General features: G+C 53.4%; 5 protein-coding genes across 5 annotated transcripts; 2 read left to right on the plus strand and 3 right to left on the minus strand.

The window, feature by feature from the left end:
• Positions 1-2,053: 2,053 nt before the first annotated feature.
• Positions 2,054-4,409, minus strand: CONPUDRAFT_42015 (uncharacterized protein; the record flags this gene model as incomplete). Its single annotated transcript, XM_007768100.1, has 6 exons — positions 2,054-2,544; positions 2,598-2,911; positions 2,965-3,187; positions 3,235-3,611; positions 3,667-3,827; positions 3,876-4,409. Coding segments are annotated over 6 exons (2,100 nt in total), but the record flags the coding sequence as incomplete, so codon positions are not given.
• Positions 4,410-5,439: 1,030 nt separating this feature from the next.
• Positions 5,440-6,416, plus strand: CONPUDRAFT_152326 (uncharacterized protein; the record flags this gene model as incomplete). The annotated part of the gene is made up of 3 exons (XM_007768909.1): positions 5,440-5,509; positions 5,562-6,087; positions 6,140-6,416. The coding sequence occupies 3 exons, from the start codon at positions 5,440-5,442 to the stop codon at positions 6,414-6,416; spliced, it is 873 nt and encodes a 290-aa protein (XP_007767099.1).
• Positions 6,417-7,013: 597 nt separating this feature from the next.
• CONPUDRAFT_152327 (uncharacterized protein) lies at positions 7,014-7,758 on the minus strand (the record flags this gene model as incomplete). Its single annotated transcript, XM_007768910.1, has 4 exons — positions 7,014-7,476; positions 7,528-7,539; positions 7,600-7,644; positions 7,694-7,758. The coding sequence occupies 4 exons, from the start codon at positions 7,756-7,758 to the stop codon at positions 7,014-7,016; spliced, it is 585 nt and encodes a 194-aa protein (XP_007767100.1).
• A 1,056-nt stretch (positions 7,759-8,814) lies between these two features.
• CONPUDRAFT_71885 (uncharacterized protein) lies at positions 8,815-11,063 on the plus strand (the record flags this gene model as incomplete). Its single annotated transcript, XM_007768278.1, has 6 exons — positions 8,815-8,922; positions 8,992-9,982; positions 10,029-10,237; positions 10,285-10,474; positions 10,526-10,594; positions 10,642-11,063. 6 exons carry the CDS (start codon positions 8,815-8,817, stop codon positions 11,061-11,063), a joined length of 1,989 nt encoding a protein of 662 aa, XP_007766468.1.
• Positions 11,064-11,704: 641 nt separating this feature from the next.
• On the minus strand, positions 11,705-12,994 carry CONPUDRAFT_164266 (uncharacterized protein; the record flags this gene model as incomplete). The annotated part of the gene is made up of 6 exons (XM_007768911.1): positions 11,705-11,779; positions 11,838-11,916; positions 12,014-12,163; positions 12,217-12,620; positions 12,681-12,779; positions 12,834-12,994. Coding segments are annotated over 6 exons (966 nt in total), but the record flags the coding sequence as incomplete, so codon positions are not given.
• Between the last annotated feature and the right edge of the window lie 145 nt (positions 12,995-13,139).

Raw genomic sequence — 13,139 nt, forward strand, 5'->3', positions numbered from 1 at the left:
GTCGACCGTAAATGCGAAGAACAAAGTCCCAGGCTAGTTCAGCTCACCTAGATTTTTTTTTCAGATCCAACAATGTTTGAAGCGCTCATTGCGGCAGAGGAATTCAAAGACAAAGGGCAGTTCGAGTCTCGCTGTGGCAGACGCATGTTCCACTAGAACTATGAGCTGGAACTTGGTGACGGTGCCCAAGAAGGGGTATAGTCGACTCCTTCTAAAGACATACTTACCCCTCGGAAAAGCCAGGGCATGTCTTTAGACATGCTATGGCATTAGAGAGAACGTCGAAAAAATAGGGGTTAAAAATCGCGTTCAATTTCTAGGGCATATTATCGACTCTTTCTATACTAGACTATACAACCTATGTACATTTGAAACAATCTGTTAGCCATGTGTCCTTTAGCTTCAATATTGCTTCAAGGCGAAGCTGGCGGTTCAGCCCCCCCCCCCCCCTCGGAGAGACTCCAGCCTCCGTGCCATGGGATGGCAGGCGGGCAGCGGCCTGGCATCGTCTAATGCTGCAATGTATTGTTCAGCTTTCGAGGTCCGGGGTCTCCTCAAGTATGCAAACGAGGGTTATTTCGTCAACCAGGTTGGTGTCGTGATCAATCCAGGGCTCTTCTTCCGGAGTGAGTGACTGTCCAACATTGAGACGAACTAGGAGGCTGTCTCAACGCGCTGCAACCTGACGTTCGAGGAGCTTGAGGCTCTCCTTGAGTGTTTCAGCGAGTTCATAGTGGTTTCGATACAACTTTCAGTGCCTACTCTTCCTACATTTGCGTACATCATACTGTAATTACATCCTGTTGTCCCTAAACGAGGCTGGAAACCCCGGAGGTATGCCTTTTGGAGGGGTATGCCTTTAGAGGCATATATGACTTTAGAGGAAGTCGACTGTAGTCGAGAAACGACCGAGTCTGCTGCATACATGATACTATTAAAGTTATGATGACATCGTAAAACTTGCGATTAGTAGCGCTCGTTGAGCTAATTAAGTGAACCACACTGGAGATAACAGTACTTGCTACACAGCAGTACTACTTGACGTTGCAGACTTATTTGTCCTTCTCCTGCGAAGACTCCGCGGCGACGTCGGTCATCCACCCGCAACCTGGGTACATTTGATCAAACTTGGCAGAAAAGTCCCGTTTGACGCGTGGATCATCACGATGCAAAACAAAAAAGTCTGACTCCATCTTCTTTATAGTTTCGGGATAGAGCCTGTATAATCGGCGAAATCAGCTTTCCACGCAAGTACATCAATCACTCTTCGTTCGCGCACTCTCGTGTAAACTTTGAGGTCATTTCCTCAATAATGTTTGACGTCGACAGGTCGCCTTTAATCGCCGAGAATGCCTTCTCTTGGAGTAAGTCTATTTTAAGCTTGGCATGGTGGTGAGCTGCACTCCCCCACCTGTCACTCCCGCATACCGGATCTAATTAGACGTGATGTGGGCATGACACGTCACATCTAATTGCCTATAGTTGAGGCGATTCCCCCCTTCCCCCGTTATTTCTGAATAATTATGAGGGGACTTGGGGCATTCCCTCCAGTATGTTCCCCTCCCGGCATCTGTCATAGTCCTGTCACAGTCCTGTCATAGTTCTGTCATTTCCTGTCATCCCTCCGCGTGTGGTATGACATACGGGAACTCCCGCCCGTGCCCGCTGTCAATAGTCGTGCCCGCCCCCGCCCATTCCCGCCGGTTTCCCGCCCTCCCTCGGATGTTTTCCGGCCAGTCCTGAATGACATAATGACATAACATATCCGTTATATCATACCTTCTAAAGCAATAAGCTCTCATATGTCATTGCCCTCCTCCCGCCCGTCGCCTGTGATACTAAGTATAGAGGTAATACCTTCGGCGACAGCCGACATGTCCTCCTCGTCGTCCTCGTCGTCCTCGGTGTCATCCTCGTCGGCATCTCTCCCGCCCTCGCTGCTGTCAACACTCTCCATACCCTCACGGTTGTTACTGCTAACGGTGTCTGTGGTCAGCGAATCTAGGACGGGAGGTGGAAGCGGCCCGGCGCTATCTCCCCGCTCGTGCTGGGCGGCAACGCCGGGTGTCACATTGCCGCCGAACTTCGGGAGGGCGGCGATCTCCGCGAGGCGGCGTCGGTGAAGCGCACTGAAGCGCTCGCGTTCCTGGCGATGCAGGGATATTTGGTGGGCAAGGACAACGTTTGTCGGCCGGTAATGATCCTCACAGGCGCGTAAGTAGTTCATCTCATCGTGCAGGTAGGTTGCCACGCGGCGAATCTCTACGTTGAGTCGCACGATCTCCTCTCGGGCCCGACACATCTTGAAGTATTCATCCATGGCTATGCGCCCTGCGGGTGTTGCCCACGGTCGCGTACGAATATCCTGGCGGGCTTCTCGAAGCAAGTCGAAGTCAGAAAGGAAGGTATATTGTATCACCTCGTCCCAGTTAAGTGGCGACCGGCCTGTTGCCTTCGCGATGTTGTTAAAACGCTCGAGGGCGGTGCGAATGGCTTGGGAGCGCGTCTTCAGGGCCTTGCCAATGTGCTGCCGCATCGCATAGCCTGTTTATGATATATGTTGGTTAGTAAGTAACTTTTGCGAGCGAGTCACCCACCGGTTTGGGACCTGTTCATTTTGGTGAGCTCGAAGACACGCGCGACGAGCAAGCCTTCGAGGGAGTCGAGCGCCCGCTGGTACTTGCGACGCCCCACCAACCGAGCTGCCTCTTGCCACTCAGGCATGTCTGGCGTCCATCGCTTGTCTAGGCCAAGCTGCCGTTCGAGGGAATGGACGATCTCGAGCTCCTTGTCGTACTTTTCAAGCGCGTGTCGGCGTGCGGTGAGCTGTGTACTGGTCTGATCGCGCGGATTCTGTGCCATCGTGTCCGCAGTGTCCACCTGCCAGACCGCCGTCTTGGCGACTTGGTCACTACGCAATGTTAATACACCCAGCTTACACAGTAACTCTGAATGAAGACTTACCTGCAGCCTTGGAGAGCGTTGAGACGCTCCCAGTACTGCATCTGCAGTGTCTCGTGCTCCGGCTCACGCTGGAGACCTTTCAAGTAAGACCTCTCCTCCTCTAGCCAGGCCTCGAAATCACCCGTGCTCGTAACACCGAGTTCTTGCATGGCAATAGCCAGTGCCTGCTCGCCTTCCGACAATATCTTGAGCGCCTGCTTGTAGTTATTGAGGAGGAATAAACCTGGACATGAATGTCAGTGGATTCCGAAATGTGTCAGGGCTACTTACTGAGATTAGCATAAACCTCGAAGCCATCGTTATGCTCAAGGAACGACGCTATTGCCTGTCGTCGACGGAGTGGGCTAGCATAGCGCACGGCGGCGGCAAGCGCATTCAGCTTCGAAAAGAGCCGCTCGCACCCCTCCAGATCTTCGAGCCCAAGGCCTTGCACATACGTGGCGAGATGGACGAGCTGGCAGAGGCGCCGATGGGCGTGACCGTGGAATGCACCTACAAGGCACTCGTGCTTGAGTTCTGCAGCCAGACGCCCGAGATCGCTATTAGCGAGCGTAGTCTTGAAGTGGCAGCCTATATCGTAGCCGCCGCCGAGCTTGGGTCCAAAGGTATCGAGTATCTTTTTGACAACTGCCAACCCATATTTCGACCTGTAGGCCAAGACGTTAGTGATGAGTACTGCCGAAGAAGTGGTGGGTGACATACTGTTCCCCGCTGTCCACCATGTCCGCAATGACAAGGGACGTTCCGTGTCGACATAGCGCCACGAACACCCCCGTCTCCTCGAATATCCCCCACATCCGTTTCGTGCTGTCGCTCTGCATATTTTTCCATCGGCCGGCACACGGGTTGTCGTCATCGTCGATCTATAATTGCCATCAATCTTGTGCAGCTGACATTTAATCGTCACGCACCTCGTCCTGGGCCAAAGGCTTTGCATTAGGTTTGGCCCACATGTCGACTTCCTCGCGAGACAGATACCGGTCAGTCCTTAGCTTGAAGGCTGTTGGGAGCTCAGACGAGACCGGAGCAGTTGCCGACGTAGACGCGTCCATCGAATCGGCCTGAGAAGTGCGCCGACGGTACCTTTTCATTGAGTCGTTGCCGTCCATTGTATATAGCATGGCAAAACGCAAGTCGTCCTCATCTTCCAACTTATATGTACACGCAGGGCAGGCATTCTTGAGTCTCCAGTCCGGCGTGTCGCGTTGAAGGGCGCACTGGACTTTGATATTGACCTCCGCAAGGACTTGCTGATACACGTCGAAAGCAATGGTGAATTGCCGGGTGAGATAGGTGGCGTAAGCGGTGGCGTGGAGGTCGCAGATGGTCTTTACAAATGCCTGGATAGAAAAGTGGGGACAGCGAAGGCGAGAGACGCGGAAGAGCTCAAGAACATCCGCCGAGATGCACACGTTGGGGTGAATGGGGGAGCACGGCACAAGACCCAGGCGAAGTAGTGTGGGACATGGCGCGGAGTTGGAGGGGAGAGTAATGCGGATTGTGTGGGCGCCTGCATGCATTCATTTGCGTCGTATTCAATCCACAAATAGAATAGCCACGCACCGTACAAGTCAACGACCCGGATTTCGGCATCCTTCTCTGCCCTTTCCTCCCCACCATCATCCTCGCCCATTGGTGAGGATGGCATCTCCTTGCTCTCTTCTGGTGGGACTAGGCTCCACGCGCGCCAACCCCGACCTCCTGACTGATCGCGAAGGTACGACCATTCCATATACGCGTCCGTCATAGCTGAGAGCTGCGCCAGGAATGCATGATCCCGGCGCAGAGTCCGATCGCGTCTGGTGCGGTAGTCGACGCGGCCGTGGCCCGATTTGCCTAGCCTAGTTGAAGGTTAGACAACATTTCTGCTGGGAGTTCCTGGACTTACACGTCAAGCAGGCGGCCCTGCAGTTCACGAGTAAGTGCTTCGAGTTCACCACCGGCATGGCTAATGTCGATGGACTCGTGCCCCTCGATAACCTGCTCGGCATCAACGTAATTCTCACAAGACACCATATCTTCATCAGCAGGCAAGACCATGTCACGCAAGCTCTGGAGCTGCTGACGTTCATCCAACGACATCGCTAAGGACACGTTCAGGTCGGTTTCAGTATCTCCCAGCCAATGGACAGTACTCATCCTTGATGTTAGACTGCCTCTTTTCCTCCTGCTCGCGTCCCCAATTGAGTAGTGCACTAGGGGTCATGAGTTTTGACTTTGCTTTTGGCACAGGGGCGCCGATGGCCGAGCGCGAGGGCTGTGGGACACGATATGTTCGCGAGCTGGAGGTCCTATTCCTCTGCTTCTTTGTTGTTTGCTTACCCATGGTTGCGCTGCTGCGATGTTTTGAGCTGCAGAGTCGTATGTCAACAAGCCCGGTGCGTCAGACACTCGCACGTGATCGTTTCGCCGAGCTTCAAGCTTCAGCTCTGGCTGCACCACCTCGACGACAATCACCATCGATCCGGCCTCAACATGTCTCAAAGATACAGCCGTCGCGGGAGCGTTGATTCTTTGTCAACGATTGGCACTGAGTCTTCCATCAGTACGTATCTATTCTTCCTTGATCCTACCAGCTGACCTCGAGCCTTATCCAGGTCGAGCACCTTCGCCTCCGCCTCATGCGCCCGGCACTCCAGTTGTCGTTCGCACACGGACAACAACTGTCACAACCACAACGTCCCCTAGGTGGTCACGAACTACTCGGACCTCAACGCGTACCACCACTTCCTATCATGCCCCTCCACCTGCATCTCCTTCGCCGCCTCGCTTCCATGGATCCATCCCCTCAACGCCTTCACTGGTTCCCTCACTTCCGTCAACACCTCGCCAACCCCGCTCACACGGCTCTCGCTACAGTCTACCTTCCGTTGATGCACGGTCATACACCACGCCAACATTATCTTCGCGTTCAGTTTCTCGACCGCCTAGCCCCGATCCTCCTCTTTCTCCGGTTTCCCGTGGTTCAACCTTCTCGCAACCTCGTCCACCCCCCGCGTTGCGTCCAGATCCCAACTTCATTCCCAGCATACCCCACCCGAGCACATTCAGGCGGCCCGTAGGAGCTGTTGAGGGGAACTACGTCGTCAACCGCGGGCAGGAAGTGGGTCTATTCTACAGTTGGTACGTTCAACCTACTTTCATTTGTGGTCAAACCTTCTCTCATTGTCGAAAGGGGTGATGCAGATGCCCGTACCTCAAAGGTGTCAGGGGGCTCAATGAGAAAACATCCAACGTTCGAAGAGGCACTTGCCGACTACACGCGCCAGTACGAGCAAGGGCTAGTCCGTGCCTCTCCCTTTCAACATGGGCCCTTCTGGCCTCAAGTACCTGTATCGCCTCCTGTCGACGCCAACGAGGAAGTTGTAGTTAGTCCCGAGGATGATATCTCAGACCTGATCTTATCCCTTTCCATAGACGAGGCAGCCGGTAACTTTCATCGACGTAATTAGTCTATAGTAAGGTCACTTGTAGTTACCAGTAGTTTCTCGCTTGTGAAATAAATTTACAGGCGACCGTCTTATTATCTTAATGCTTGGAACGAGATTGACTGTAGTAAACGACATCAAGTGGTGCTAAGGTTTGTATGAGTTGCACGTAAATTTGCAAGTATGCGCGTCAAAGCACTAAGTCGCGTCTCAGTTTACATTGAGCATGCATACACACTCATGCCTCATTCTCGACACTAAGCCCGCAACACCACATTATTGACTGGTTTGAGGGCATAGGTAATAACCGACATGCAGTTCCATGCTGATATTTTTGCTTCACCCGACGACATTTGGCTGCAATGAACTACCAACCATAGAATAGATAACAATAGCGTACTAATAGCGTACGCGCGCTTGTGTACGCTACTGTCGAAATTAGATTTCAGTTGATCAAAAGCTTACCATACACTATGATAAGTGACCATAATACCATAGGAGAGTACGCTATTGGTACGCCATTGGCGCAGGGCGTGCGTTTTAAGTCACGCTTTTTCAGAAGGGGTTTGCAGGAGCAAAAGTTGATATAAGTAATGGATATACTGCATGTGCTTGTATAGATTAATCAAGGGTGTAGCTACGAGCATTTGAGACAGCACAGTTAGACGTGGGTGGTGCATATTCATCAAGCTTGACTGAGATCGCTGTCACCTCCGTTAATACAATGTGAGTCAACTCCATACACTGAAAGAAGATATCCCGCGCGCCAGTTGGCGACCTGCAGAAGGGCGAGATGTCGACGTTCTTGAGCATAGTTAGTATATCTCGCCCGTGACGAACATGATCATCAAGCTCCCGCATCCACCTATCAACTGATTTTGACCCGTATTCTTTCGAGCGTTCCAGCTCGCGGTGAAACTCCCTCGAAAAGTCTGAATCCCGTCCCCATTCCAGCCTCCACCCCTGGATCTCAGCACGAATATCGGAAACCGACGTTGTTATAGCTACCCGGTCGGGGTCAACAGCAACGGGCGCAGGGAAGGCTACAGAGGTAATCTTGCCCTCTGCCTTCGCCGCACGTTTCCTATATGAAGTTAGACGTTACAACAGCGATGTATTGTAGCTGTTGAAGCACCTTTCGCGTTGTCTTAAAGGAATGTACATCCTCAGCATGGGCACAGAGATGATGAGACGAAACAAAACTTACCTCTCTGCACGTTGTCGGCCCAGAAGCCTCTGCCTCTCGAGGACCCTGATAGCGTAAGTGAAGCTGCACAGAGATGAAGCTAGCAGGTGCTTACTCAGGATCCGCAAGCCAACGTTCCTTGGCCGCGCGCTGCTTCTCACAACGGGCGTTTGTTGTCATAGAGTGAGGACACGGGAGCAGTGACAATCGTTAGTCATCGATGGGATTGATGGTGGCTGAGGGTGGCTGGCGGTCTTTAAAATCACCGGGCACTTGCGGTGGCTGGAGCAGAACGTGGCTGTGCACCATCGTGTCAGCGTGAACATCGTGACAGCAGTGACAGCGGAAGCAAAATCACTGTGGGGCGCGGAAGCAAACCTTAAACTCACAAGTACGTTTGTTCATCAGTCCACTTCGAACCTTTGGTGTGCTTACCCGCAAAGCTTGCCATCCATCTACATGGGTATGGATTGAGGACGTCAGCCCCATCTGCGTAGCACTGAGCCCCAACCTACCCTCAGTCCTTCACCTGTTGACTCGCCGACGACGACTCACAGCACGTTGGTCTTGCAAGGTTCTGTAGACAATCCGAGATGGAGAGAGCATTGGCGGCGGTAGTGAGTTGAGTCCCGCGCCTTTGCTTGCGAGCCAACTGCGCGAGGTATGCACTATGCTGATTCTTGAACAACGGCTTTCAGACTTGCTTTCAGAGCACTGCTACTTTATGTAGGGCTCTCATTCATGTGCGTCCAACGTATCACGTCGCAGCACAGACGGCAGCATGGCATATCTCAGTATACCTGGCACTGGCGTAAAATTTGACTTCTAGTCCTCTTGACCCTTAGTAGTGGCCGTACGGTGAGCACTATACATATCTTCTATGCGGGCTTTGACTAACGTATCATTTTGTCGGTTGGTATTTAGGTTTTGCTCCGCACCTAGAAGGTGCTGCTGGCCTGTGTCTACCTTATCCTCTGTGCGGCATTTATCCTGGATAGACGCTTGTTATGTACTCACCTGGGCGCTTTCTGTGGTCGTTTTTTTGATGCCTACACCTCCTCGTCACGTGAGGGTGCAGCACGTGCATAGCGCGTTGTCTAGCATGCAATCAATCAAGGATTATTTATTTTTTGGTAAAATCCTTCACGTTAATTCGCTGAAAACGCACTGATCTGCGTTTTTTTAACACTCCAGGAGAGCACCGTCTCCATTTCTGGCGCCTTGCATATTCTCATCATGGATAGTTTCAACTTCGGCGACTACAGTGGCTACACGTACCCTTCTATGGAGGAGTACGAGGCTAACAACCCTCTTCGTGCCCTTGCAGAAGAGGAGCGCGCCTCGGTTCATCCGGGCGACATTTTTTTTAGGTCGTCGTCTCCATCCTTGCCTTTCCATCCCAGCTCATACTAGGCTCATGCCGACCTGCTTCTCCCCGGATCGCGACTGGAGCCTAGTGCCTCTACCCTCCCCTTTGCATTCTCCGACTATCTCCCTCCTTCGACGCTTCAGTCAAGTGTGCCATCGGAAGTCTACGTGTCGTACCCAACCATGCGCCATTCGGCTGGTCTTTCCGGCGGAGATCCCTCGAACGGGATCCAAGGCACGTCTGGCAACGCGACATCCCGTGACGACAACACGACCTCCCGCGTCGACAACGCGCTGCATCACGCGTTCGACGACGCGTCAGCGAATCTCAATGACACCTCGCGCGAGTCATCCCGGCACCCCTTCCTGACACACGACCTGCCCTACACCCCCACGACGATCCATGCCGAGTCTCGCGAGACGTCAGCCACCTTGACGGAGGTCCTCACTGGCAACGACGCGTTGACAATGTCCCCCCTCGTCGATTGTGACGATGAGGACGAAGACGAAGACGAAGATGGAGGCGAGGACGAAGAGGCCAACGACAAGGCAGCAGATGGGGGTAATGCACCACCTCTCTTCCTTGGAGACGACAACGACGACGACGACGAGGATGACGAGGGCGATAGAGTCTCAGCTGCAGCGGGTACGAGCGGCGGTACCCTCGGCCTCCTCACCCGGCGCACCCTTATCCAACAAGACGACACCCAGATCGCGAAGTCGCACTCCTGGGAGATTCGGAACCCAGGCCAGCCGGTCCAGCCACCTCGCAAGAACCGCCCGCTTACCGCAGCAGAGAGGGCCGCTCGCGCTGACACCCAGCCAGCCGCCCAAACGAAAAAGGAGCGCATGGCCGCCAGCCTCGTCAAGATTCTCGAAAACCTCGAGCGCGAGATCCTCGCCGAAGCCGCGGAGATCGACGAAAAACCCACCAAGATCAGGAAGCTTGTCTTTGCAAACTCCGCCTTTGTGAAGCGTCGGAAGGCCAATCTAGCTAATGCGAAGGTTCATATGATGGCCGTCGAGGCTAACAAAGGTGTGCATTTTCTTCTCATCTCGTGCTGCGCTAACTTCTTTGTTAGATCGCACGTACGGTGACCGGATTCGGCTACCCGAGATCCGGCAGATGATCGCCAACGACGACAACATCCAAGACCTCACCGACGAGCAGAAGGTGGAGCTGAAGGCGAAGCTTGAGGACCATCGGGTTCTCAAGCTGAAGGGCATGCGGGCGTCCAACAAGCAGGCGGCACAGGATGCTACGGCCACGGCGGACTGGATGAGAGATCGGGTATGTCACATCGCTTCGGCCACCCTCTGACACTCATGTTCTCCAAGCTCGACGACCTCGCCTTTCGCACCGGAACCTACGGGTTCTATTTCCTCACGCGCGGACATGTCCACGACACGATCTCGACGACGTGGTACGGCAACGACAATGCCCTCAGGTTCTTTGCCGACATGCTGAAAAAGCCCGCGGATGAGGTCGGCAAGCTCTTCGAGGTATGGGCGGTTGCCCTAGGGAAAAGTAAGCGTTATTATCCACCCCTACGATAACTACTTACCCGCCTGCTATTAGACATCGTCGAGCGCAGCGATCTCCCTGATGTCCGCCAGCAGTGTGTAGAACTCATCCTTAAAGGACTCCGTAAGCCCCCCTATCCTTTCTGCGCGTGCTACACTGACTTTTTCTAGGTTTCATTACAAAGAACTCCGCTATCGCAATGCACTACAAGCACTACCACACCCTCATTGTCAAGGTCTACAGCGTCCGACTCGAGGGCTGGCCCTCCGACACCATCCCATTCGGCAACCTCTCTCGCGTACTCAAGAACGTCGATGACGCCCTGCGCCTGCGCGCTATGTTGAAGTCTGAGGAGTGCAAGTGGGTCAAGCTCTCCGCGGCGGAGCTTGCCGACCACATGCACAAGTTCGAAGCCAAGCAAACCGCCAACGGGGAGACAACCGGGAAGGCCCGGAAGAAACGCTCTGATATCGGCAAGAAGCGGGGCCCGTATTCCCAAGCTGGACGCCCATCCAAAGCCTCGAAGGCGTCCCGTGCGCAGGCTTATAAGAGCGCTGAGATCGTCGAATCGTCCAGCGAGGAGGATGCCTAGCCCCTATAACGATTTATTTGTATATTCTCCTATTTCGTACGCTTTATATGTTTTCTTTTATTTCAAATTATATATATGTGTGCTTTAAATGAACTATGCGTGATGTAGCGAAAGCAATGGAGCCGTGACCTACGTCCAGGAGCGTCTCTGAACGGCGAGGATGAACTCGCTGTAGTGTGACAAGGCGATCCGCAGGCGGGACTGGCCGGAAAACATCCGAGGGAGGGCGGGAAACCGGCGGGAATGGGCGGGGGCGGGCACGACTATTGACAGCGGGCACGGGCGGGAGTTCCCGTATGTCATACCACACGCGGAGGGATGACAGGAAATGACAGGACTATGACAGGACTGTGACAGGACTATGACAGATGCCGGGAGGGGAACATACTGGAGGGAATGCCCCAAGTCCCCTCATAATTATTCAGAAATAACGGGGGAAGGGGGGAATCGCCTCAACTATAGGCAATTAGATGTGACGTGTCATGCCCACATCACGTCTAATTAGATCCGGTATGCGGGAGTGACAGGTGCACTCCCCATGAGACAACCTCGACGGAGCATAAGTCACCTTTGATGCCAACCCATACATTGATTTCGGTGAGCAGATGGGGAGCGATGCTCGCTCAGTTCCAAGGACGATGGACCTCTTGCCTGTTGATTTGAGCGGCAGAAAATGGATTTGGCCCGTATACAGAAAATAGATCAAGGCCACCCAGCTAGGTGAAAGACGTTCATAGTTATGCAATAGTAGACAAGGACCAGCCGGCTACTGACGTTCGGTAAGCTGCGCCAATCACGCGTACTGAATTTCGACCTTGGATAGGTTCCACCCGGGCCCCAGATGGCTCGGCCGCTGGTATGGGCGACATGTCGTCGGTTTGGGACGCCGTGCAATAACGTAGTCCGTTTAGGAACTGACAGAACATGGCAGGTAAAATGACTATGCGCACCTCCCGAAGCCGCCACTTGGGCACTCTGCCGAGAAAAACCAGCTCCCGCAGTGCCGCCGAACTCCACATCGTCAAGGTCGCTGTCCTCCTCGTAGGCGTATCTTTCAAGTTCGTTCGGAGCATCAGAGCCCGCCAAAGTGTACAGCATTTCTGGTTGAAAGTCAGCCCGTCGAGTCGAAATAAGGCTCTGTAGGAGTACGCACCTTTCGCTTTCTCAACGATAACCCTACTTACACTGGGAGCGACACGCAGAGGAAGTGGAGTGGTCAAAACAACGCTCCCGTCGGGCTTCAAGCGTCTTTGTGAATATACAAAGTAAATTGTTTCCTGAGCATCAGTGCATAGCATGTTGTCCACAACCAGTCTGGCCACAGCGTCAGTCATGATCGGGACACTCTTCAAATGTGGCTGCCGTCTCAGAGGGAATCGACCATTCTCATCCTCCGGGAGCGCTATTATGACGAGACGCAATACGTTGCACAACAGGAGCTCGTCGGAAGTCTTCGATAGGATTCTGTGACATCCCCCATCCATGGCAATCATAACGTCGTCAGAGAAATCATCAAGTCTCGAGGTGTCCCCTTCGGACGTCGTAGCCAACTGAGCACTATAACATGGTTAAGCCTCGAACATCCTTCTTGCAATGTAATGATGAAGTTATGCGTACCGCACTGAGAAGCGTAGATTGAGACCAAGAACCTCCGAACCTCGGTCCGAGTCCGTAATACCGCTAGTGTTCACAACAATCATCCACTTATTGTGGTGACTAGGCACTTTATTAGATGCTCGCTCGATACTGCTGTACCGCGTATGGACGGACCTTATCGTAACAACGATGCCGCACATCCAGCCCAATCCACAACTCTTGGAGAAGTAACACTGCCTCTCAGCACCGGAGAAGTCTCCGGTCAGGCTCAGCAGCAGAGTAGTCTTAATCCGCTTGTCGGTAACCTCCTCTGACTCGATGATGATGGGGGCCATTGAAGTTGATACGAGAGCTGGGAGAGGAGGTGGGAGAGGCGATGGGGGAGGAGATCAAAGCTTTAAAAAAGGGCGAAGCTTCGCTCAGGGCTGAGCGATGCCACTGGTGCCACTGATCCTTTGTTAGCCGTAAAAGTTCGCTTTG

The sequence above is a fragment of the Coniophora puteana genome (genome assembly GCF_000271625.1).
Source record: "Coniophora puteana RWD-64-598 SS2 unplaced genomic scaffold CONPUscaffold_4, whole genome shotgun sequence".
Taxonomy (NCBI): domain Eukaryota; kingdom Fungi; phylum Basidiomycota; class Agaricomycetes; order Boletales; family Coniophoraceae; genus Coniophora; species Coniophora puteana.